The following is a 27474-nucleotide window of genomic DNA, read 5'->3' on the forward strand; positions in this document are numbered from 1 at the left end:
TTTTCTTCTTTGGGCAATCTCTGGCAAAGTGCCCCGAGGATCTGCAAATCCTGCACTGGTCCTGCCGACCTGCAACCTCAAATCTCTGGCAGAAGAAAGACCCATCGGGTCGCTAAAGCATGATGTGGTCATCTGAAATATTAGGGTTCTGGACAATGACCCTAACCCTGGGTACCCCATCCATCCTGACCGCCTCAGCAACCGAAGAGGGCTCGCTAGGAAGAGGGGGGATCTTTGCTACCACACCAAACCTCTTGCCAATAACTGAAAGAAGCCAGTGATAAACTGAGGGGAGACCAAGGAACTTGATGAAAACATAAACTCCTTGCTTGTCCTCTTCAACTGGGTCAAAGCCCAGTTGAAAGGGAATCATAAAAATCCTCCTATAGCCTAGAAATAGAAACCCGGCCTGTAGCAGGTCTCTCGTGACGTCCGGGGAATCTAGGCACACCTGAAAGAAACCTCGTCCCAACAAACGAACATCCTTAAGGTGGGGGGTTAGAGCTCCTGGGGAAGCGCCGCAAGCATCCAATCTCTAGCTTGTGACCTGGAGGGGTGGGAGCCATGGATGCGTGCAAAGAGAGTCGTGGAACACTCATGCTCCAAATCCTTTTGCAACTGCTGCAGCTCGTCTTTTGAGAAAGTGACGGTTCTCGCGGCCGGTGTGTGCAGTAACAGATTGACTGAATGGGAACCCATTCGTCAATCAAGGTGGGATAGGCCGATTCAAACACAAAAAAGAACTCCGTTCGCTTTTCTGAAGCCCAGGAGACCCCTAAAAGAGAATAGGGGTACTCCAAATCAAGGTAGAGGGTGAAAGGTAGGTGGGAGAGAGAGGAATGAGCAAGGAGAGGAGGAGTCAGCAAGGAGTAGGGGGGGGCAGTAAGAGGAGAGGAGGAAGGGAGAGGAGGGGAGGATAGAGGAGAGGAGGAGAGGGGGGGGGAAGGGGGGGGGCCGGGGGGGGGTGTGCAGGCAGGCAACAGCATGGGGGGGAGCTGGCAGTAGCGCGCGAGGTAGAGAAGAGAGAGGGAGGGGAGGCGGGGGGAGCAGCAGGTAGGGGAGAGGGGAGGGAGGAGGCAGTGCGCGGGGGAGGAGCTGGCAGCAACATGGGGGGGGCTGCAGCAGTGCGGGAGGTAGAGAAGGGGAGAGAGGGAGGGAGTCGGGGGGGAGGCGGGAGGAGCAGCAGGTAGGGAGGAGGGGAGGGAGGCGGTAGCAAGGAGGGGAGGGAGGGGGCAGCAGGAAGAAGGAGGGCAGCAGGAGGAGCGGGGAGCAGCAGCAACTATCTAGATCAAACCCTAGAGTTTGGAATCTAGATAAAGTGAATCCAGAGCGAGGGTACCCAAAAACCAAAGAAGAGTTTCAATCGAGTACTTGGGATGCCAGGTTGGTATGGGTATCTCTTCGTCACAACAATATGCTCCTGTTTTGGAGAGCATCAAGAGGAAGCTTCTTTTTTGGAGTTCAGCTTTGCTTCTAGGGTGGTGGTTGTTAACCACATGTGCTGGCCATAGCATGGTTTGTTTGCTCTTATTAGTGCCACTCTACGAACTCTAGCACTCAGTCCAAAAGACCAACAAGGAGCTATCTATGGAGTGGACTAGATGGTTCAGCACATGCTAGAGCATGGGTGGCTTGGGAGACCTTGACTCTCCCTACGCGAGAAGGGGGTCTTAATCTTATTGTGAAAATCACTAAATGAGAGGGCTCTGCGACTAAATCACCACCCAGCCATGGTAGTCTAGAGTGCCCTCGCTATATCCTGCAAATCCTTTCACGAGAGCTCTTCCTTTAGAAACCTCCCCCTAGCCCCAGCACTTGCCAAGTGGCTTCTTCTTTTGGTGCCATGTGTTCCATGAATGACCCCTTGTGTTAAAGCCCTCTCCTAGGCTTCCCTATGCACCTCCTCGGTAATGTCTAGGTCTCGGTGTGACCTCAATCTAGACCCTCTAGCCCTTTTATACCACAAGTGTTGCGAGCCCTTTGGTTTCCCACTTTTCCGCGATTATGGTTGACATAACACTTATAGATCGAGACTTGCAATGTAGGGCCTTGCTTTGCAAATTCGTTGTGAGGGAACTTATGCCTAGGCCATGGATAGAATTCTTCATTCGATGCATACAGTCCTATATGCCTTCTTCGAGTGGAGATTGGATGGATAGTACTAGATGGATTTTCATTTCAGCCCATCTCAGGTCTCCTTCCTCCCCTCTTATGGCTACTATATTGAAGGCTTGGACCAGCTTCAAGAGTACTCTTTGAAGATTTTCCCCTTCCTCTTTAGAAGGGATTAATAGGTAGTTGGTCATGTGGAATGACAATCTACTTGAGGGAGCATGGTAAAACACTCGGTACTTCTCATTAAATGCAATGGTCTAGGTGATAGAGGGGCCCTAATTCTTCCACAGGATCTTGGAAAGCGTTCAAAAAGCTTTCAGAGGATGGACTGTAAAATTTAATTAGTAAGTCATCTACAGGGAGGATTCAACAGATTGATGCAACCATTCTAGTGGGGGATAGGATGGAGATGGCTGATATGCCTACATCGTGTTCAACTTGGATGGGAGATTTTATGGGTTCGGGCATTCCACTTCAAGTTATTGCTTTACGACAGTCACACGAGGATGCCTTGGTTTTTGATGTACAGGATCATTGATTTTGTGGAGCATGACTCAGATTCTCAATGGTACCTAGACCCCTATTGGGTTTATGGAGATTGTGTCTCTATGCTTTTGGCTTCTATTCATGGTGGGATTGTAGTTAACCTGTGGAGATCCCAGTTTGGGGTAGACTCTACATGCCCTTTTTTGCTGTGAAATCAGTTCAGCATTTCTTATGGGATTACAGACAGGCAAGGGTTATTAGGAAAGGGATTACAAGGAAATTCAGCACCTTTACACACTACCCTTTCTTTGTGACTTGGGGATCAGTTGCTTTGGATTTCCCTTTCAAGTCGTCATATATTTTATGAGAGGCATAAATCTTCTTGGGATTTCTCCATTCAGCAACACTTATTTAAGTCATGCTCTTTGGATGATGTTCCAACCTCACCCTTTAGAGTGGTGCATGCTTCTGTGGATTCCTCTTGAGAGATTATGGCAAGCATTTCAGCGTGGCATATTTGAAGAGCTAGATACACAGAGGCCTTGGATCACTCCCAGGTCCACCCCTCTCACACTTTGGTTAGTATTTGGATAGATACTATACATACTTTTTTTTTTTTTTTTTTTTTTTTTTTTTTTTTGGGTAAATCCATGATCATATTATTAGCAAAATTTACATGAGGGTCTCAAAAAAGCAGAGAGCCTCAACAGGAAATCAAAAGCAAAGAAAAACTATTTCCAGGCATGACTGAGGAAGATCTCCTTGATAGCAAGCATCATAGATAGATTGCCGTAGGGAGAGTCTGAAATATTCATAAGATTGCAAGAACGGATTCCCAAAATATCGCATGTTGTGATCCTGCCAGATGGTCCAAAAAGCCCAATATCTGACCCAGTTCAAAAATAAGGAATAATGGACCAGGGTTGCAGGAAGTCTGCCAAAAAGCCAAAAATGTTTCCCAAAGGGTGAGTTAGGGAAACGAAGGCGAAGCGACATGGAAATTTTGCATAAGAAGGTCTTAGTGCTGGAACACCTCCAAAACAAATGAGACACCGTTTCAGAAGGGGCCATGCATCGAAGACAGGAAGCAGATGCAATCCTTCGTTGAGCCAGAGTGACCCCCACGGATAAGGTTCCTGTAAGACAACGCCATAGGAAAAGCTTTTGCTTGAGAGGCAATTTGCTTCTCCATAAATTGCGGAGATTCTTCCGCCACCAAGCAAGCGATTTTGCCATATGCCAAAGAGAATTAGCATGTAAGTGAATCCATGGTGACGGCTGGAGGATAGAGTATGTCGTGCTGACCGTTAGGTTAGGAAGAGGAACAGGACGAGAATTTGAGCCCACCGGGTGTAACTGCCAATCATGTAATCGGTCCCTGTTAGATAAAGGAGGGATGGGAAGAAAAGGCTGCAGTAATCCAGCAATTTTTCCCCAAATAAACCTGTGATGCATGGCTAGTGGATAAGAAGCCATGGCTTGAGGGAAGGAAAGCATGTGCCCAGTAGCATCAACAACGTCATTTATACACCTGATCCCCAATTTGCTGAGATTATATGCCCGAATCGGCTCTTGGAGGGCCAATGGAGGATCAAAAACAGCACTCCAATAAATACTTTCTTGCCGAAGGGAATTGGCATGAGATAAAACGGAAGGGGCCCAATGAGCATGCGAAAGGACTTGTTGCCAATCGCTAATAAGTGAAGTAGCAAAGGGGCAACCCGGGATAGAGCCTACAAATCTGCCCAAAATGACCTCCCAAAAATCAGTGAGCCAGGCACCATGTGCAGTAGTACGTAAGGACGTGCACATGGTTGCAAGCATATGAGTCCATGGCTGCTTCTGACGAAAAAAGGTGAGTAGAAGAGGAATTTTCCTGGCCAAGACATGGTGCGCAATATTCAGCACATTCAATCCACCGTGCATCCTTGGGGAACAGACTTTTGTCATCCTCATAAGTCTTAGAGCTTTAGCAGAAGACTTTGTTTTCCATAACAGTTCCATAGCATAAGACATAAAGGCAGAAATGTCGTGAGAAGTCCAGTGCATCAAAGGCAAATAATAATATACACTAATGGCCACTTGGATGAGCATGCATGGGTCCTCCAGGACTGCCTCTACTAGGAGGGTTACTTCCTTATGGAACGGAGAGGCTCCTCTTCTTCTCAAAGTCTATTGAAGGGTTGAGATGGCATTTTCAGCATTAACCTTGGTTGTTTTCTAGCTCTTTTTTATGAGCTTCTTTGGCCCATTTTGACGCCTTATTTTCATGCATTGCATGTTGTATTTTCGCCTTGAGCTCACTCTCATGGGTTTTGTTCATACTTAATATAAGTCTTTTTCTTGAAAAAAAAAACTTGAGAAGATGAATCTAGAAGATGGAACAAGTGGAACAAAGGCCAAGACAAGGTAATCGCAGAACCCAGAACCTAGTAACCAAATAAATAAATCGAGAAGATGAAACAAGTAGAATTGGGACCCAAAGCAAGTAATCTCGAACTAGAATCCTGAATGAATGAATGGAATGCGGAAGACGTAATAGATAGCAAAACAATCAATCAATCTACCAGCCAAAACAACATGAAGTCCCAGATTCCATAAAAGATAATCCCAGAGCCCGAAATTTGGGATCAATGATCCAGGATCCTTAACGTGTAGGATTGGGATACAATCTACTGATTAACAGAAAACCGTGTGTGCATGTGTGCGTGTGCTTGTAAATCTTCAACAGCTATGCTCTCTTTAAGTGATGGATCCTGAGGACTTACCTGTAGAAGCCATTTCTCTACTGCCCCTTGTGCAGTCTTTGGATTGAATTTTTCTGTCAGTGTCACAAACTCTCCTTCGGCAGATATCATGGCAGTAACATCAAGATTATTTTCAAATTTTAGGCTATTAATTCCCTCAAAGCACTTCTTCAAATGAGGCTGAACCCTAAGGGGATCCTTTGTCTCTGAAAGAATCTCGAGCATCTCATCATTGGAAAGGAAAAAAAATCTGGGAAATGCAACTCTTTTCACCTGATTCAGAATCACGTGAGAATGTTAATTATGTTAACTGCATACATAGGTCATCAGAAAGAAATGACTACGTGCATCTGCCCTTGGATACATTCCGAGGCCATGCTATGTTGGTTGTAAAGACTCTAGACTAATACAACTGATTTTTGGGTCCACATATAAAGACAGAAAATTATTGGTATCAAGATCTCATACATAGACAATACCATTCAGAATAAAGCTAATTTCTAATTGTAGAAGGAAACCACCATTCTATAGTTCTGTGAAGCGGCTACAATGTGACCAAAGCATTAAAATTTTAATGTTAGTAATACTTTTACAAAATAATTAGAATTTAGAATTGGAACATGGGTATAAGATTGTGATGCAATTATTGCAGCAGGTACACTCTGGGATACAACAATACCGTTATTGGCTCTCCCCCTAGTGTAACATCTTGACTTAGTTTCGTGTGTGGGTTGAGTTCATTTTTTAGTCCCTACGTGATGTACTGTGTTTGGGTTAATCCATGCTGGTTCTTTGTTCAGTGAATGGTCCATTGTTGGTATCTAGACTACTCAATTTACTTAATAGCATTTGGTACAGAAGAGCAGTACCGATCTCATCCTTACAGAGTCCTTACGGTTCTTTATCATGTAAATAAAAGATATGGCTTCTCGCTCTATTTAAGACATGCCTATGAGTGGGAACAACTGTAGTACACCTACACTTTTTCTTTTTTTTGCGCAAAAAGTAGTGCTAGTTATATTACTTGAAAGCGAGAGTACAAGAAGGCCTAAAGGCCAGCGGGCTGTAATCACAAAACGGATTCAGCCCGAAGAGTCAAAATGCTAAATACAAGCCTCTGAGGGCATAATCATCGGAGAGTGGACAAACAGCCACGGTGGAGGGGCGGAATGCCATTGAAGACTCTGAGTGGAGTGCTGGAAGAACAACTCCCGGTGGTCCCAGTTGCGAAGGAAACGTCGTCTCTTTTCCTTCCCTGCCCGGGACTCTCCCTGAATCTGATCCCACTATCAGAGCAGGACCAGCTCCCAGATCTACTCCTTCTGTCACTTGCTTGCCACCATCATCTCCAAGCCCTTTCAGTCACGCTATCAATCGTACACTTAGTACGGACTGGTTCCGTACAGTCGTACAGGTACTTGCGCCGTACACAGATCTACAACGCAGCTTGTCCGTACATCCATACGGTCGACCAGCTGCTCATCCATACAATTTATATGTTATTCCTGCACGGGCTGTGCTGCTGCTCCATTCCGTACAGCCCCACGTCTGCAAGTGCCGTATGCTTGTCCGTACCTGCACGCGCTGACAGCGCCATCCGTACAAACAGTCACTACTACAGCCCCTTGCTACGCACGTGATCCGTACAGCAGGCTGACCTGTTGTAATTGTTTGTACGTACAAACATGCGCCTGGTCATCGCCATCAGATTGGATACTCTGTTGTTCAGTACAACTGCCATACACAGGAGCTGAACCTGTCCATACACAAGAGGGTACCCGTCTGTACAGCCTAACTGGTCTGGGTAGTAGAAGTAGTCTGAGCTCGTACAGTCTGCACGCATCTGGAAGTCCAGATATGCCAGCCTGCAATGCTCCCTATGATCTCCCAAACTGGGTGCCGAGGCATCGCTCCTGCATCTGTCTCTGTCAGATGCCAAGGGAAGCTATCCATGTATGCCCAGGTGGCCTGCATGATGAAAAAGACGGGATCCTGTCTAGAGAACTCATAGGCCAAGTGATGTCCCGGCTCAGTGCTGCACCAGCAAATGGCTCCCCAAGTGATCGGTCCTAGCTCGGGTGTAGCCCTCGCTAAGATCCCCATGATTCCCTTCCAAACCGTCTGCGCATGCGAGCAGCTCCAAAGGCAATGCTTCAGGGACTCCTCCTCCTGAAAACACATCTGGCAATGCCCCTCTTGCCCCATCTGTCTCAGCCAGCTGCCAACTGGAAGCCCCTTGTGTGCCACCATCCAAAGGAAGTAGGAGATCTTCCTCGAACACCAGCTAGCCCAAAGAGTCTTCCAGAAAGTGCAAAGAAAGACCAAGGATATCCCCTGGGCATACCACCTATGTGCCTGTGTGGGTACCCTTCGCTAGAGAGCCCCAAGAGCACGCCAAACCGTGCGTGCACTCTAAGAAAAGAAGGGGGTAGGGTTCTCTGAGGTCTCCGATGGTGGCCAACGCCACTCTCCTGGGTCCCACTTCACCTCTGTCAAGGAGCGGCCCTCCCATATTCAGAGTCTCCAATCCTGGTCCTGCATAATCAGGGGGTCTATATGCCACGTCTTCCCTTGCAGCCCTACGATGCGAAGGCGCTGCCAGGGAAGCTGGGGGTCGATCACGGCCTCTCTGCTCTGTAGGCGACTGTCATCAGTGATGGACAAGAAGTGTACCGAGGAGTCTGAGAAGAGGCCTGCAACCACCAAAGGAATGCCTCATGGAGTGAACTGTCCTAGCCACCTCTCATCTCCGGGGAAGAGCTGTCCGGTGACTATGGGAATCCTCCAACCTGCAGGAATGGCAGCATCACAATCTCTGCTCGCCGAGCCTGGATCCCATGTGCCGTACCTACTGCTGCTGCCAGCTCGCTTGGGCTTAGCTGACTGTAGACGTCCCTCCAAACCCAGAGCGAGCGCGCGGGCCCACGCGCCCAGAGCGCCCAAGGGATATGGGATCTCTCTCCAAGCTGACGACCTGTAGCATCTGTCACCTGGCTACTCCAAATCAGGGGCTGTTTGTCTATCTCCTCTCGGCAGCTAGGGGGAACCTGGGAAAGGCTGTGTCGCAACTTCCTCCAGACCGAGATGAGGCTACGGAGGAAGGGGGAACGGGGCTGAGTCAAAGGAGCTGAAGTGAAGATCCATCGGATAGAAGGCTGCCAAACACCCCCTCTCTGGGGAGTACACGCACTGAGACCATGCTGTAGCAAGAGCTTCCACGTCTGCCCTCCTGGGGTCAACCCGCGGATGACTAGCTTGCCAAGAAGTGCCTGACTCTGCAGTTCTAGATCTATGATGCCGAGGCCGCCCTCTGCCTGGGGGAGAATGACCGTCTGCCAGGCGACCCTAGCTCTGGTGGTGCCGGAACCGTCTGAACCAGACCATAGGAAGTTCCGCACCAGTCTCCTCAGCTAGGCTACACAAGACCTCGAGAAACACCAGCAAGAGGCCACATACCAAGCAGTGGCAAGAAGGACCTGGTTGATCACAAGGGCCCTGCTTGCCAAGGAAAGCCGAGCCGTGCTCCAGAAAGCAAGCTTCCGTCATATGGAGGCTAGGACCGGCAAGAACTGCTGAGCCGGTGTGATGTCCAGGCCTACCTGGAATCCCAGGTAACGTGTCGTCTGTCCTCTAGGGATCCAGCGAAACCCCAGGAAAATACCCCATTGTGAGTTGGCTCCTGGATCCGTAAGAAAACCAACTGACTTATGCCAGTTGATTTTCGCTCCAGCCGCAAGGCAAAAAATCTCTAGGGACAGTCTCACACGCTCCAGTGACTCGACATCATCTTGCACATATAGGGCTGTGTCGTCTGCATACTTGGAGTCCAGAAGCTCTGCATCATCTCGAATAGGGAGACGCATCCCGCGAAGACCAGTGGTACGGGCTCGAAGGAAGTGGGTCATGGCCTCCGCAAAAAATAGGAAGAGGTAGGGCGCTAATGGACAGCCCTGACGCACCGAGCGCTCGAGTGTGAATCTCTCCCCCATCCTGCCGCTAATGATAACTCGACTGGAGGCCGATCTGTAAAGGCTAGTAATACCTCTGATCCACTCGTCCGGGAAACCAAACCGAGAGAGTGTACCTTCTAAGAAGGACCAGTCTACCCTGTCGTACGCCTTCTCAAAGTCGAGAAGGAGTATAACAAGGTGCTGGCCACTGTGCTGGGCCCATTCCGTCGCCTCTGAGAAAGTGAAGATGTTGTCCAAAATGCTGCGATCTTGGACAAAACCAATCTGGGTGTCATGAATCAGGTCGTGTAGCAGGGGGCGGATGCGGCTGCTGATAATCTTGGCGAGGATTTTGTAGGCGGTCGGGAGGAGGGTGATTGAGCGCCACTGTCTGATCTCCTGGCGGTCCCTCCCTTTGGGGATGAGGCAAATCAGGCCTGTCGCAAGGCTCTCTGGCATCTGCCCGCTAGAGAAGATGTGCTGGAAGGCTGCGAGCAAGGGCCGGTGGATCTGCTCCCAAAAGGTGGTGAAGAAAGCTCTAGAGAGGCCGTCCTCACCTGGGCATTTCTGCCCATCAATAGCGCTCACCGCATCCTGCATCTCCGCAATAGTGAAAGGGGCGAGAAGGGCGTCGCTCATGCTGGGCTGCACGAGCCGCGGTGTAGATCTCCACACCTCCTCCCTGCAAATGCGGCCACGAGGGTCTGGGGGCTCTTGCTGGAACAATGATCTGTAGAAGTCTGTCGCTAAGTCCCAGACCTCGTCTGGATCTGTCCTGACACTACCATCCTACGCCCTAAGAGAACGGAGCTGTTCCCCTGCTGACCTCTGTCCATGAGTCCTGAAGAACTCTCTGCACATCCTGTCGCCTTTCCTAGCCCAGAAGGACTTGGAAGCATGAAATGAAAACTCTGAGCGACACTGGGTGATCTCCTCTAGCATGGCTCGGGCCCGAACCTCCTGCTGTCTGAGCTCCTCAGAGCTTGGAGAAAACTGCTACATCCGCTGAATCGAAGCGAGATCACGTCTGAGACTGAAGATACCTGAGCATCGTCGTACAACGTATCTTCAGTCTCAAGGTTGTTGAAGTCCCCTCCTACAATCCAAGAGTCCATCTCTGGCAACAAGTCTGTCAAGGATCTCCAAAAAATGGATCTACGTCTGAGATCGATCGGGGCGTAGATATTGAGGATGCCGATACGGAATCCCTCAATATGCAAGCCCACCCAAAGCACACATCCTGGGATCATAGTGCCAAAACCACACACATGCTGAATTAGAGAAGCATCGATGGAGGTACAGACACCCCCGCTCCTCCCTTGCTCGCCAATCGAAGGTTCCCAGTAGGTGTGGGAGCGTCCTGTGAGGACCTTCCCACAAATACTGGTCTGTGAAGCCGAAATCTTGTGTTCCTGTAGTAGGAGCACATCTACCTTTCCCACCAAGGCTGGCTGGAGCTCCTGTCTGAGCACCATCTTCCTGGGGCCACGGGTGCCTGATGAGTGGAACCCGTTAACGTTCCAAGAGATAATGCGTAAACTCATGAGGAGGGAAGGTGGGCCACAAACAGCTGTCTGCTTGCGGTCGAAGTCGAAGTCGAAGTGGTCAGAGGATGTCCTGTGTAGAGACGAAGGCCCTTCTGTGAAGGTTTCGAAGGAGAGGCCGGATCATCGGACCCATCCTCTAAAACCTTCAGCAGAGGGGAAAGGCCCTTCGTCTCGTGGTGGTATGCTCTCTCTAACCAGCTCGACGCCTCTGCCAAGGAAATGCTGTAGAAGCCGCTACCTTTGATGTCCTCCATGGGCGAAGCCCTTCCGCATAGGCCCACTCCAGCGGTGGTCTAATAATGACCAGGAGTCGGAAACGTTTGGCACTGTGGCACCAACGTAGACGAACATCACCCTCCTGCCACTGCTGCTGAAGAAGCTCCGCTGCTCTGCTACCAATCCAGTCCTGCACCTGCTCCTGGGACTGGTCTCGTATCGTCTCCCAAACATTTTCATTCGTCCATTGCTCATTCCCTTCAGTGGAGATAGTGAAGGAATAGCTAGGACCATCGTGTGGGGCAAGGATGGACACCTTACCCTCCGCCCCCTTGCGGAGGAAGAAGATGCTGATGTCTAAGCATGCGGGGAAGGAGCCAATACCCACTGCATCCAAGTAATCCCAAGGACCTGCTCGATAAAACTCCAATGGAAGAGCTCCAGGAGCAGCCCTTGGGCATGGGAACGAAGATGAGGAGTCTGAACCAGAGGGAGGGGTGCTGGCCACCCGCGGGGAAGGGTCTCTCCCCTCCGCCGGGCCCGGAGGGATAGGCGAGGGTGAGGTCTGTGCTGGCTTCGGGGCTGCAGGTGGCGCAGGTGGAGGGGGGGACTCCCTCTGGATCATGCTCGAGGAAGAGAGTGGAGTGGAAACCACCGGTGCGGAGGGGAATCCTGGAGGGGGTGGGGGTCGGAGAATCGAGGAGGAGGGGGGAGAGGGAGGAGGGCGGGGTGAAGGATGAGGGGGAGGCTGGCTAACCTTCTCCTTTCCCTTCTCCTTCCCCTTACCGGGCTGCTGATGAGTAGGGACCGTCGGAGTAGGTTTTTTGGGGCCTGCTTTGTTTCCCTTCCGTTTTCGTTTGACCTCCGTCCAGCCTTCCCCTTCGGGAGGGGATGTCGCTGACTGGTGCGGAGTATCCTGAGTTGCCTGAACGGGGGTCTTCTGAGGTTCTGTACCTGTGAAGCGAGGACATGAGCGCGCCTGGTGCTCGAAGCCATGGCATCTCAGACATTGGTTTGGGCGACCACAAGTGACCAGAATGCGCTGCGTCACCACACCTGTGTCTGTCTCTATCTCGAACTCTGAGGGGATGCTCTGTAGATCAAGGACTGCCACTTTGACACGTGGCACCCCTTGGGCTGCCGCCGCATCAACATAGGTGTCCTGCATAGGCCAACCAAAGTGTGCCCCCAGGTCCTTGATGATCGGGCAAAGCTCGGTTGCGAGACCTAGGAAGATAAGGGTAATTGGATGGCGAGGAATGCGAAAGTGGGCATCGAAGTCCGCTACACTGAAACCCCTGTACCATGGGACCATGAGGATGATCTTCCCACCCACATAAGTAGGGGATCGCCTGACCATGTCGCTCGCAGCCTGTGCTTAGGAGAGCTTAAGCCAGAAGATGCCACGTCCCATGAGTGCAACCTCCTCAATGTGACTGTCCTCGAGGTAGAGGGTGGACTGCAACCAATCCCTGATGTCTGCTCGTGAAGGGGAGTAGCCGATGACTCTCCCATAAACTGATGTCTGGGAGAAATCCGTGGCGGCCTGCTTCACCAAGGAGACCTGGTGCTCTGTCAATGTAATGCGATAGGCTGATGGAGGGGGGGGGTCTGTCTGGGCCACCGGTTCCGGGCACGTAGCCACCATATCGCTTGACTAACTGCGAACTCTCCGAGGCGGGGGAAGGGAAAGGAAACGGAAGGAACAAGGATGGGGATTAAGGTGGGGGCGGGGGGAAAGGGGGATGGAGAGGTATGGGGAAACGGGGGGGGAAGAAGGTGGTGATGAAAGGATTGGCGGGGGAAGAGGAGGAGAAAGAGAGGGGGGGGGGAGGCAGCGCAGCACAGGGGGGTGAGAGGAAGGGGAAGGGAGGGTGTGGCAGCGCCGCACGAGGGGGTGGGGAGGAGAGGTAAGGAGGGGAGGGAAAAAGGGGGGGCAGCGTGGCGCAGCAGCGGGGAGGGGCAGGAGGGAGCGAGGGGGTTGGTAGCGCCACGCGAGGGGGTGGAGCGGGTGGGGGGGGCTGAATGCGGCGAGGGGGGAGCAAGGCGGAGGAGCGAAGCGAGGGGGGGGGGGGGAGCGACGGGCGGAGAGGGGGTGAGGTGAGCGGAGCGAGGCGGGGTGAGGTGAGGTGCGCGGAGCGTGGCGAGGGGGAAGGGGAGGAACGACGGGCGGAGGATGAGGAGAGGGGGGCGGCTGGCTGTACGGCAGCAGCTGACGGAGGTAGAGGGAGGGCCGCACAGCACGCGAGGGGGGGGGTAGACGGGGAACGGAGGAGGGAGGGAGTTCGCAGGAGCACACGGCAAAGAAGATCATAGCGAGCCGCGATGTGGTGTTCAGGGAGCAGCCACATGCAGTTACCTACACTTTTTCTTGCTTCCATCTACGGATTATTATTGGACATTTTATTTCCATTTTTTTTCATGTGCATATGTTTACTGCCTACATGCATAGTTTCTTTGTGTGAGTTTTGTGATGAGACTTTACACCGCAGCCAGCTATTTTCGACAAATCATGTGCAGATGGTTATTTATAGTTCAGGGGTTACCTCTCATCATGGCTGATCACCATGCATACAATCTTCAAAATAACTTTGTCACCTTTAGTGCGATCATGTCATCTTCAAAGTGACTACATCACCTTCAGTGTGAATTTGGTCATCTTCAGTATGACCTTACCATCGTCAGTATGGTCGATTCCTTACCGTCTTCAGTATGGTCCTATTTTACATCATCTAGAGTATGGTAATGGACCTTTTGTATCCATAATAATCACATCTAGTGATAGGATGTCGGAATCTAGTGCGTGGGATGGGCATCACATCAGTGAAGTTATGAGTCGTTTGACTATTTCCTACTAGATCACCCTCCACCTGATATTGAATATCAATATGCCATATGAGGTTGATGATGAAGTGCATATCCACAAGGGTTTCCTAACACATCTGCCAATGGGTCTACAGTGCCCAGGGTTTCTTCTTGACACCTTCAAACTAGCTTTGGGGGCCTTGCTACATTGGGATGGGCATCGCATCAGTGAAGTTATGAGTCGTTTGACTATTTCCTACTAGATCACCCTCCACCTGATATTAAATATCAATATGCCATATGAGGTTGATGATGAAGCGCATATGCACAAGGGTTTCCTAACACATCCGCCAATGGGTCTACAGTGCCCAGGGTTTCTGCTTCACACCTTCAAACTAGCTTTGGGGGTGGGTGAGCCTTGCAACGTTGGGCAATGATGCTTGTAGTAATGAGCAGCAGATCAAGATCACCTAGTATTTAAGCATTATGAAGATGTGATCTTAAGAACCTATAATCTTGGAGAGTTAGGATTAGTGCCGTGATCACTCACATGCAATCAGTTAGGATACATTGAGTTCTAGCTAATGGTTTCAGTTCGGGTAAATTCTAAGCTGTCTAGATCAAATTATGAGCCTAGAAAGCCTAAGGTTGTATTTGTATTAGGCCTATTTGTTTAATTAATTGTGTGCATGGGTAGAGGGGTCATGGGGAAACATTATTAAAATGACATTGAAAAATATTATGCTAATTAATTTATTCTTCTTGCAATCATTTTCAGCTTCCAACCCTGCTCTCTTACTCTCTCCCTCTCTTCTAGTGAAGCTCTCTTGTTTTGGCATTCCTAGCACTTGCTTGTGATCCATAAGGCTGCCAAAGTCTTGCAAAAGTATTTTTTCAGCAAAAGGATGGGCTGGGAAGCAATTTGCAGCAACATAACACCTTCCTCAGAAATTCGTGGTGGGCCACATAGTACAAAATTTTGATCTTTGTTTGCTCTTACTTCCTCTTAGGCTGACAATTTGCTGAAATGTCTCTCTACCTCTGCCCCTTCTTCCATTGGCTCTACTTTGCGCTTCTCCATGTAGGAACAAGAATGGAGAAGAGTTGTGAACACAAGAGAACAAGAAGTTAACACAAGTGAAATCCAATTGAAATGTTCAAATGAAACAATACAAGTACTTGGCATATATAGTACCCAAGGACTGGTCAACCATAAAGTTGACTTATGGCCTACAACACCATATCATTGTAGATATCTCTACAAAACCCCCCTCAATGATATGGCTGAAGTACTCTGGAGTCTAGTCTCAGTAGTACCTAAAGTACCATGGTTGCACAAATTCATCCACATGTGGATATAGCAACCTATGGGAGTATAAAAGAAAGCAAACTAGAGAGAGACACTCGGTCTTGCTTCTTACTGAGCCATGAGATACATTCTTGCAATAGCCGAAAGTGGACCTGCGATCATGTATGTCCCCTAACCAATCTGAGTCTGTAAAGCCACTCACCATCTACAGCATAATGCAGCCCATAGGTAAGTGTACCATGTACATAACGGAGTACCCTCTTCGCTGCATTCCAATGCGTGACTCTAGGACAGTGCATGAACTGAGATAGAAGCCATGTGGCATAGGCAATGTCTAGCCATGTAGAGCATAAGTAAATCAAACTACCAACCAGCTGCCAGTACAAAATACCATCAAACTTTTCAGCCTCATCATGCTTACTCAGCTTGAGTCCTTTTTTCGAAGGAGTGGCCACAGGCTTACTATTCTCCATCTTAAATTTATGCAACAACCCCTTGGCATATTTGGTCTGTGACATAGAAATCCCCCCTTGGGTTTGCCAAAATTCAATGCCAAGACAATAGTGTAAGAGACCAAGATCTGTCATGTCAAACGTCTGACAAAGAACAGACTGCACTGCTGCAATTTGCTGAGAATTATTGCCAATAAGTATGATGTCATCAACATAAAGAACCAGCAAGACCAAATCTGATTTCTATTGCAGAACATATAAATTTGGCTCTGTATGAGTGTTCACAAAGTCCTAGGACAGCAAGAACTGATGTATCTTATGATACCATGCACAAGGTCCTTGCTTCAGCCCATACAAGGCTTTCCTGAGCTTGCATACCTTGTGCTCTTGTCCCTGAACAACAAAACCCTGGGGCTGATGCACATAGACCTCCTTCCTGAGATCATTGAGGAAGGCGGTCTTGACATCCATTTGCTACACATACCAACCATAAAACGGAGCAAGAGAGGTGATAGAGCGAATGGTAGTCATCTTGGCCACCGGAGCAAAAGTCTCCTCATATTCTATCCCCTCTTCTTGTGCATACTTCTTGGCAACTAGATGGGCTTTGTATTTCTCAACTGTATCATCTGCATGATACTTTATTTTGTAGATCCATTTTGTGCCAACCACATTTTTGCCAATGGGCGCATCAACCAAGTCCCATGTAGCATTCTTTTGAATGGATCTAATGTCAGCTTCCATGGCTTTCTGCCATGCCGGATTGCCTTGAGCATCCTCAAAGCGCTGAGGCTCAATTTCAGCTTCCACCATCACCTGGTTCATGAGAAAGAAAGAAAGAAAAAAAGAAAGTTTATTAAAGTCTTCGGAAGACCGATGGGTCTATGAGACTGTGAAAATCCTGATACAACGAGCTGTGGTAGTGGAGCTACTAAACGAGCATCCATACCATATATCAATCTCAGCATCATCATCAATATCATCATCATCCCCAACAACAGCAAGAAATCAGGATGGATGAGGCAGTGGAGGCGTGAAGTCGGCATTAGAGTGTTGTCGGCCACTCAAAGGTGCGGTCCTAGCACGTCTCCTGCTGATCGTAGCTCTGCGTCTAACCAGGGCTATTGTGACCCCCGTCGATCAGGCTTCGACTCTAAACAAGGAGGGGATGTCTCCAAGTGTGATCTGTGTGTCAACCCTCTGTCTGAGCTGTCGGGTCACGGGCTACGGGTCACGGTCATGTCGAGGCCTCGTCTCGTTGGGGTCCATGTGATCTAGTTGAAAGAACTCCGTGATAGAGATCTGAGAGGGATCAACTGAGGAAGTGAGGCACTTAGACACTGCGAGAGGATACTCCGAGCACGGAGACAGGAATGAAACATGCCAAACACCGCTAGTCTGGGTAGGAGAGGAAACGGGCTAAAATCCCATAACCATCCCTGAAGAGGCAGTGGAAACGTCCTCGTATCTCATAGTAGACAGAACACATGAAGATGAAATGCTCCTCTGTCTCAACCTCCTGTATGTCACATAGTGTGCATATGCGCCGCTCCCTGGGTAGTCGCTCTGCTCTGCCGCTCTCTATGCGAAGTCTGTGTGAAGAGACTCAGAACTGCCCAAGAGAGATCCTCATCGAGTGGGGTAGGTGAATCTGTGTGTATCTTGGTGGGTCAATGAAACCCTCCGCTGTGATATGTAAGAAGTGATCTCTGTAGAAGCTAAGCTTCACTGGGAGTTCACTCGGTTCCAACCAGGTCCGAAAAGTGTGTAGCTATAGTAGATCCTCACGGATAACCTGGTTGACCTCGTGTGATAAGAGGGGAGAGAACCGAGCATCCACGCTATATTGGAAGGGAGGTAGTCTGTCCATGTGCAGCCCCAATCGCTCAAACCATCTCTCTGTACGTGCATACCAGCACCTCTGATCTCCTGCTGCAAGTGCCATAGAAGAGGATAGAGCTATCCATGGTAGCCTGCTACGCCCCGAGATATAATCCCCATATTTTCTAACTCGGTACAGATATGTGATGACCTAAAATGCAACCTCTAGCTGTAAAGGGGGTGACCCAAACTCAGCCTGAATGATCTGGTGAGGAATGGATGACTTACCACGAATCATCCGTGATAGCATGAGAACTTGTAGCCGCTCCACACAGGCCCACTCTGTATCCGACAAGTCTGGCCCCCAACAAGGGTTGCCGTACATCCCCGCTGGACGAGCCAAGGAGTCAAAAAGCAACCCCTTGGTGCGTGGATCCTGAAAGTGTGAGCGGAAGCATTGCCTCTCTAGCCTGGCCAATGAGGCATACCCTCTACTCAAGCGTGCCTGCATGCGGGTCTCATAGTGAAGCTCGGTCCGGAGAAGATAACCCCAAGATAAGTGTATGATGAAACTATCTCAGCAAATGACCCTGCAAATGTGAACTGCTCCTGACGCATGATGGCTCGAGATGTATTGAAGATCATGACCTTGGTTTTACCCAGGTTGACCTTCAAATCATGAGACTCACAAAAGGACTGTAGTGCGTCTAGGTGTCTCTAAAGCCCCTCTGCTGAGGAAGACAAGAGAGCCACGTCATCTGCATAGAGCAAAATCTATATCAGCATGCCCGCAAGAGAGTAACCTACACCCCCCTGTGTCTGCATCACTGTCTCAAGCTCGTCAATGTAGGAGACCAAACAAGGTAGCGACAAAGGACACCCTTGTTTGACGCCGATGGTACTCGTGATCTCGTCTGTCCACCTGGATCCTGCTCGAACTCTGCGAGAAACCCTCTCGTAAAGTGCCATGAGAGCCCAAATGATCTCCTGGTCATAACCCAAGTCCTGTAGGCGCCGTATGAGGTGGGCTCTCGGGGACCGTGTCAAATGCCTTGCAGAAATCCACAAAGCAACAATAAACCCTCTGCTTCTGTGACCTCGCCTCCTCGATGATACATCTGAACTTGAAAATGTGGTCCATGGTTCCATGATCACGCCGGAATCCGGCTTGTCCTGCTGCTCTAAGTCCTCGACACTCTGCAAGTCTGCTAACCTCGGAGTCAAGTATTGATGCATAAATCTTGGACATGACATGTCCAATCATAATGGGTTCTGTAGTTCTCCAGGATCATGGGATCCCCTACCTTGTGGATGGGTGAGATAGTGTTAATGGTCCAAGTGTGTGGAAATCCCAAACAAACCGCTTCATTAAAAAGCTCTGCTAAGATCGGCGGGGCTAGGAGGTTAATCCCATATGTAATGAACTCAATGCATAGTCCCTCATGATCCTTCGCTCGGCCATTAGCAGCTCCAGGCTTGTGTAGGGCAACGATTCTGATATATGTGGCTGTAACAATTGCTTCACCCCAAAATGCCTTCGACATTCTCTTAAATTTCAGCATACACCGTGTCATCTCCATGAGAGTCCTGTTCTTCCTCTCTGCAATCGGATTATGCTGAGGCATGTATGGCACTGTTTTGTAATGCTTTATCACATGCTCTTTCAGTAAGTATCCCTTAAAAGCATGTGAAGTATACTCTCCCCTATTGTCAGAATTAAGTGTTCTCAGGGCCAATGCTTTGAACTCCTTAAACCAATTGAACACTTCAGATTTGCTTTTCATGAGAAAGAGCCAAGTGAACCTAGAATAATCATCAATGAATGTGATAAAATACCGATACCCTCTATGGATTGTGACATTCATTGGTCTACAAACATCACTATGCACAATCTACAAGATCCTTTGTGCTTTTTCTAAACATGGACCATCCTTTTGGAATAGTAGGTGATACAACTTTCCAAGAGCACAAGCTTCACACACCTCTTGAGTAGGCTGCTGTAATTTTGGCAATACTTCAACCATATTATGATTATGCAAACAAGCCAAAGCTTTGTGATGTGCATAACCAAACCTGGCATGCCATAAATCACCTGGAGTAGAAGAAAAGATAGCCATATCATGCTGATTATAGGGATGAGCATCAAGCTTGTAAAGACCCATGCTGACCTCATAAGAACCTATAGCCACAATCCCATACCCTGGATCCTTTATCCTGCATTGATAATCTTGAAATTCCACAAGTATGATTTGATCATGAGCCATGGAACGGAAACAAGATTTTTCCTCAAGTGAGGAACATATCAGACATCACGGATATATTTTTTCTTTCCTGAATCTAGAAGGATGGGAACATCTCCCACTCCTGTGATGTCCTAAGTGGCATCATTGGCACAAGTAAATTGTTTGCCATAAATCCCCCCTAGCACAAAGCTGTCCTGAAATGCAGTAAACACATAATTGTTTCCCTCTTGTGCAAAGTTTGCATGAGATGGTGAAGCATTGGCATTTTCAGCTGGTGCCACATAATTACTCCTTGTGTCTTGCCTATTTTTCTCATTGGCAATCCTTTTTTGGCACTCTGCAATGTAATGACCAAGCTTCTTGCAATAATTGCATTTGCCTTTCTTCACCTTTGCATATTTATCTGCATTCCCTACATTTGTGTTTGCATTCCTCTCCTTCTTGGGCTGATAAGCATGGCTGGTCTTTTTCTGAAATTTACCCTTTCCATGAGTGGCATGTGCTTGCTCACTCGAACGGGCTGAATTGGAAGTCCGCATTTCTTCCTGTAAGAGCAAGCCAATTAACTCCTAAAAACTGAGTGGAGCAGCCCTGAGCATAATAGTCAAGAAAGTAACAAACGTATCATATGAGGGTGCCAGACTATTGAGGGTGATAGAGACCAATTTATTATCTTCTATATCCTCACATCAATAGTTGTGAGCTCATCCTGAATGTCAGTAATCTTTGCAATATGAGTTGAAATAGTTTGACCTTCCTGCATGGACAAGTTGTTGAGCTTATTATCAAAGGAATGCTTCTTGCTTCATTCTTCACATTCCATATACTTTTCACTCTATCCCAAGCTGACTTTGAAGTCTTGCAAGACTTGATAGTGGACTTAATGTGTGTCTTCATAGACAATGCAAAAAAAGACAACGCTTGCGCATCCCTGCTATGATCAAACTTCTTCTAATCCTCCGTGGGAGCTGTGTGTGGATAAAATTGTAAATAATTCTTCCACTTGTTGCATGCTGATGAGTAGGTACATAGCTATGCACATAGCTAGTGGGTGGTGGCTTTGAGTTATGGACACTCTCATAAAAGACTCTATATAGATGTAATATTTTCTTGAGATTGTAAATGCAATTGCAGGGACTCATGGGCAATTATGAGAGTAGTGTGGGTGCACCAGGGTAATCCATAGCATGATATCCAATGTACGACAATGTTTAATGATGGGATGACATGTGCTCCTTGTGATTGTCCCAAGCCATGTGTGTATAAGGGCAATAGTTTTTTTGTTGAGGGCGTCTTGTAAATTTCCCGTGTGTCAAGATCAGATGTGATAGTCTATCGAATTAAATGCTTGCTTGAAGGTTATGTGCAAATGTGGTGTGCATTAGTGTGCACACAGTCTAAGTATAGTGCATTAAAGCGTTGGTCTAAGTTTTTGGGAAAAACCTTTGAGAGTGGTAAAAAACATGGGATGACGTGGCTGATTTTGGAGAAGAGGAGTATGCATGTAAACCTGGCTACGTGATTGAGAAAGGAGACTTCTGGATCGACGAGTAAGCACACACGTGGAGATGGCGGCCGGAAGATGGTCTTGAAAAGAGATCGTGGGCACACGGAGCATGGACACGTGAGCTTAGGGACAGAGAGCTTTGGGCGGGGCGTCTCCATTATGGAATCCTGGAGGACTTTGGAGGGGGGGGTCATAGGCAAGCGGGTTGACGAGGGAGTCCAAGCGATCGGTTGTCAGGAGCTATGGAGTGCTAGGAGCTTATGGGTGACAGAGGGGGTGAGCTCTGTAAGGGTAGTGGAGCTACTAAACGAGCATCCACACCAATGCAGAATGCAAAAAAATCCAAAAGGCAGTACTAAGTCCTAAATACAACATAGTCATATCCCGACTATATATATCAATCTCAACATCATCGCCGACATCATCATAACCATCATCATCATCATCGCCAACAGTAGGACATCAGGATGAATGGGGCTGTGGAAGTGGAGGCATGAGGTCAGCAATAGAACAATGTCGCCCCCTCAAGGGCGCAGTCCTGATACGTCTCTTGGTTGTACCTCTGCATCTAACCAAGGCCGCTGTGACCCCCGTCGGTTGGGGGCTCCGACCCTAAACAAGGAGGGGATGTCCCCAAGTATGATCTGTGAGTCAACCCTCTCTGAACTGTCGGGTCACAGCCTCCGGGTCACGGTCATGTCGAGGTCTCGCCTCGTGGGGGTCTATGTGAGCAAGGATAAAGCAACAGTGCTAGTAATCAATACGTGACGGAAGTGCGTGAGCTCTACTGGAGGCATCGGCTGCTGCTCTTGAGAGGGGTTGGGGTGCCTTGGAAAAAGGAGGCGTGAGTCCGTGAGCAAGGGAGAAGCTGCGAGGCAGCTATCATCGTGTGAAGACAGTGAAGGGCGAGAGGGGTGCTGCAGCGAGAGCATGAGCTGGTTAGTCATCCGGTGGGCACATGTTTGCTACGAGGTTGATCGTCGTGAGAGGTCTCCTACCCGTGCCTTTCATGGCCAAGCAAAGGATGGCAAGCTGCGACACAGAAGCATAGCTCACCTCAGACTTCCTGAATCCATTGGGAGCTTGTGGGTGGTAGATGGCATTGCCAATGGGTTGCTGGCAGTTCGGTGATTAAATGTGAAGGCAGATAGGTCGCTTTAGAGAGCTTTATGGCTCTCTTCATGTCACTTCAATCCACTCCTCATCCTGTACATGCAAAATCAAGTGCCACATGCCACTTGATGTCTTTGTATTAACAATAGATGTCGCTGCCACTTCATTTGTCACCTATAAAATGAGTGTCCACTGATCCTCAGTTAAGCTATTATGAATCATCTCTACTTGCCACCCTGTAGGATACTGAACTCCTTTACATTAGGGTGCATCTCAAACACTATAAAGATATGCTCAGTTTCAGCTACCTGTTCCCCACTGAGTCTCTTTTTGAAAACCTTCTGGATGTCACCTGTTGGCTGTTTTTTGCTGCAGCCACCAGTTCTTGCTGCCCACAGCTTTTGTTAGTACAAATTCAGCTCCGTTGGCCGCAATTTCACTCTCCAAGCTCTCCAGCAAGTGCTTTTTGGCAGTCTCCTCAACATCTACAGCTCCTCCCAAGCCACACAGTCGGGTACCATTGATTTCTCCCGCTACTACACACGGATCCTATTGTGACATTTAAGTACCGACGTTTAGTGCGTGCGGGGCGCTAATCGTCGGTATGGGAAGCGCGTCTCATAAAGCGTCGCTATATAGCGACTTTAAGCAAATGTTGCTATATAGCAACGATTACTAAAGTCGCTATATAGCGACGTTTGTCAGAAGTGTAAGTGTCGCTATATAGCGACACTGAGATACTATTTTATAGCGACGTTTTCCAAAGAGCTTTTTTACTCATATATGCCTTAAAAGTTAGTTTTTTCCAATGACAATTTTTTTTTAATTCAAGAAGCTCCCGGCCAAGGATGCACTACGTCTTTACAAGCCATGCATAGAGTTTTACAAAACTACAATCTCTCTATCGAGAACTCGCCACCCACAAGGTCCTATTTATTTCCTTAGATCTAAGTTGAGCCAAGCTCACATGATGTAGCTCGCCATCCTATGCTCATCTCTACCCGTTGACCCTTTCATCAGCCCACATCCTCCCCTCCTGCTTAGTAGTCACACCACCAAATCCCACAGCTCCCTCCAAATGCATAGTCAACTACTTTCCGCCTTCTTACTTGTGCAACCAAAAACCCTTCACAGTAGATTATCGACTGTCTCTACTCGCTGTCAGTCATAGTGTGAATCTACACATGATCACCAACTATCACCAAGTTCGCTACAGCTAGCCACTTGCTTCACACAAGCCATGAAGAGAGCCGTAAAGCTCTCTAAAGCGACCTATTTGCCTTCACATTTAATCACCGAACTACCAGCCTTCACAGTAGATTATCAACTCTCTCTACTCGCTGTCAGTCATAGCGCGCCTCTACACATGATCACCAACTATCACCAGGTTCGCTACAGCTAGCTCATATTCTCTTCTTTGATCCACTTGCTCACACAAGTCATGAAGAGAGCCATAAAGCTCTCAAAAGCAACCTATCTACCTTCACATTTAATAACTGAACTGCCAGCAACCCATTGCCAATACCATCTACCACCCACAAGCTCCCAATGGATTCACGGAAGTCTGAGGTGAGCTATGCTCCTATGTCGCAGCTCGCCATCCTTTGCTTGGCCATGAAAGGCACGAGTAGGAGACCTCTCACGACGATCAACCTCATAGGAAACATGTGCCCACCCGACGACTAACCAGCTCATGCTCTCGCTCTGCTGTAGCACCCCTATCACCCTTCACTGTCTTCACACGATGATAGCTGCCTCACAGCTTCTCCTTGCTCACGGACTCACGCCTCCTTTGTCCAAGGGCACCAGAAGAGCAGCAGCCGACGTCTCTAGTAGAGCTCACGTGCTTCTGTCACGTATTGATTACTAGCACTGTTGCTTTATCCTTGCTCATGGAGCACGCCCTCCATTCTCTAAAGCACCCTCAGCTGCACAGTAGCATCACAGCTTCCCTCTTACCTTACAGAGCTCACCCCCTCTGTCGCCCACAAGCTCCCAGCACTCCATAGCTCTTGACAGCTGATGGCTTGGACTCCTTTGTCGACCTGCTTGCCTATGACCAAAGTCCTCTAGGTTTCCATAATAGAGACGCACCGCCCAAACCTCTCCGGGCCCTGAGGTCGTGTGTCCATGCTCCGTGTGCCCATGATCTCTTTCTAGGACCATCTTCCAACCGCCATCTCCACGTGTGTGCTTACTCATCGATCTAGAAGTCTCCTTTCTTCAGATCTCTTTCTAGGACCATCTTCCAACCGCCATCTCCACGTGTGTGCTTACTCATCGATCTAGAAGTCTCCTTTCTTCATCACGTAGCCAAGTTTGCATGCATAGTCCTCTTCTCCAAAATCAGCCACGTCATCCCATGCTTTTTACCACTCTCAAAGGTTTTCCCAAAAAAGACCAAGGCTTTAATGCACTATACTTAGAATTTGTGCACACTAACACCACATTCGCACATAACCTTCAAGCAAGAATTTGATGATTAATTTAACAGAGTATCACATATGATCCCAACACACGGGAAATTTACAAGACGTCCTCAACATTCGAGATCCAGGTTCGGGACTGACGCTACTTGCCCTCGTTGCCTTTCCGCTTCGGAGATAGTACAGCACTGCCTTTGGGATTGCAGACAGGCGAGAATCATATGGAAGGGGATTGCAAGACTTTTCAGCACTTTTATTCGCCTCCCCTTCTATATGACCTGGGGATCAGTGGCTTGGCTCACTCTTTCAGGGCCCCAGGTTTTCTTCGAGAGACATGACTCGTCTTGGGCTCTACACATCCGACGACACCTTGTGGAGTCGTGCTCTTTAGAGGATGTTCCGGCCACTCTCTTCAGGGCTGCTCATTCCTCGGTTGACTCTCCATGGGAGGTTTTAGCTAGCATTGCAGCATGGCACATTTGGAGAGCCAGATGCACTGAGGCTATGGAGGGTTCTCAGGTTCACCTTTCTCAGATCTTGGCCAGTACTTGGACAGGTACGGTACACACTTTGATGGCCATATGGGCAACCATGCAAGGATCCTCTCGAGCAGCCTCCTCTAGGAGAGTTACTTTTCTCAGGGATTGGAGAGACTCTCCTTTCCTTGTGCTGAGACTTCTACAGGGTTGAGTTGGCATTTTCAGCCTCAGCCTTAGTTTCTTTCTACCTCATTCTTCTGAGGTGTTTTTTATTACATGCTTAGCATGTTGTATTTCCGCACAGAGCTTGCTGTAGCGAGTTTCTTTCTTACTTAATAAAAGTCTCTTTTTTGCAAAAAATAAAATAAAATTTTTTGCCCTTATACACATATGGCTCGAGACAGTCACAAGGGGCACATGTCATCCCGTCATAAAACATTGTCATACATTGGATATCATGCTCTGGATTACCCTGGTGCACCCAAACTACTCTCATCATTTCCCACGAGTCCCTGCAACTGCATTTACAATCTCAAGAAAATATTACACCGTCGGTCCTTTCATCAGCCCACATCCTCCCCTCCTGCTTAGTAGTCACGCCACCAAATCCCACAGCTCCCTCCAAATGCATAGTCAACTACTTTTCGCCTTCTTACTTGTGCAACAAAAAACCCTTCACAGTAGATTATCAACTGTCTCTACTCCTTGTCAGTCATAGCGCGCCTCTACACATGATCAACAACTATCACCAGGTTTGCTACAGCCAGCCCATATTCTCTTCTTTGATCCACTTGCTTCCCTGATGAAGAGGATTTGCCTAATGAGCTGTAATCTATTGGCTTGTGTATAGACAAAGATTTTGAAAAGCTTTGAATAAAGTGTACATTTTTGTATATGTTTCTAGTTTTTTGTGGCTTGGGATGTGGATGTAAAGAGTTATGAGGGTGTGTATTGCTCTACTGTTTTAGTTCATCCAGCGGTAGTAGAAGCTTGAGTGGTAGTGTGCCAGAAGTGGATGATACACTCGTGCTAGATCCAGCAGGTCTAGCCTCATCACCATTCACAATATCCCATAAGCCCTTTCCAACCCAGATATTCTTGAGTGTAAATGACCACAAAGCATAGTTGGGTCCATCCAACTTATCTGCTTCAGTTATGGTACCAAAATTCTCATTGAGAGACATGAGTTCAAGCTCAAGAATAAAGGCAAGTGTACCTGCAAAGGAAAAGACAGCAAATGGACAACTGAAAGACCACTAACTCCTATGCAATCACTACAATGGCATTCACTGACAATTGGCTGCTTTGAAATAGCAGTAAATCTGTCCCAAAAATTCACCTCAAACCTCAATCCCTTCCGGGATATAGTATGCAATCAAGCACTATATTTCTGTCCCAAAAAAGATATCCTCACCCACAGCCAAACACTGAAATGCAATGTGCTTCTGCCCCAAAAAATGATCCTGTATCTCATCCAAACAATGGCTCACAATGTGATAGCAAACTCTTGCTCAATAGGCATCCAAAGGTGCATCAAATTACAGCCAATACTTGGCTTCAAATATGCACAACACCTGAGCAATGATTTACACTCAATGTGTAGCCAAAAAACTGCCAAATGCACTGATACCTGTTCGATGCAATCTGCAAGACACATGCGCAATGCTATCTGCAAGAACCAACTGGAAATGAGCTGAAGCAAGGATCTCGAGCTGGAGCAGGAGCAAAAGTTGAACCACCAAGTCGAATCCGGAGATGGAGATGTAGTGGCGATCTAGAGAGGCAACGGGTAAGCGGGCAAGTCAGATGGAGAGGTGGAGAGGCAAACTGTACGAAATCAATTAAAATCATCAAAACGTAAATGATATTGTTGCTATCTTCTTATTTGTTGCTCATAATGAAATTCTGATAGCACGAACTGCTCCGAAAGGGAGTTAAAAGCCTAGTACGGCTGGTCAAAACTCTTTCGGGTTGCCCAACGCAGCTACACAACTTCCAGTATCCAAAATTGCTTGAAAAAACTGCTCGTGCGACGCAAAACAAAGTCACCCAGCTGAGGAATGCTTCTTGGTGCAAAATCTCGCAACAAAACTGAAGCTCAAGATCACGCGAAGCTCAGGATAGCCAAAAGAGAAGTCGACCAGCAAGAACCAATTTCTTCTCTGTGCGACAGAAGTGCAACAAGAGCACGCAGGAGAGCGGGGAAGCGAGTGAGAGGGCTAGAAGGACTAGCTCTGATACCACATGTAGGAACACGA

At 48.2% G+C, this 27474-nt stretch overlaps 1 protein-coding gene across 1 annotated transcript in view; it reads right to left on the reverse strand.

The window, feature by feature from the left end:
- The window catches only part of LOC147899385 (uncharacterized), a 503340-nt gene that overhangs the window by 318523 nt on the left and 157343 nt on the right, over positions 1–27474 (reverse strand). Inside the window, exon 12 of the mRNA XM_087377716.1 lies at positions 5370–5621. Within this exon, the coding sequence (XP_087233842.1) occupies positions 5370–5621 (252 nt within the window). The remainder of the gene's footprint in view (positions 1–5369; positions 5622–27474) is intronic.

The sequence above is a fragment of the Dipteris shenzhenensis genome, chromosome 8 (genome assembly GCF_047967505.1).
Source record: "Dipteris shenzhenensis isolate YYH24624 ecotype China chromosome 8, Dip_SZ_1.0, whole genome shotgun sequence".
NCBI classification, from domain to species: domain Eukaryota; kingdom Viridiplantae; phylum Streptophyta; class Polypodiopsida; order Gleicheniales; family Dipteridaceae; genus Dipteris; species Dipteris shenzhenensis.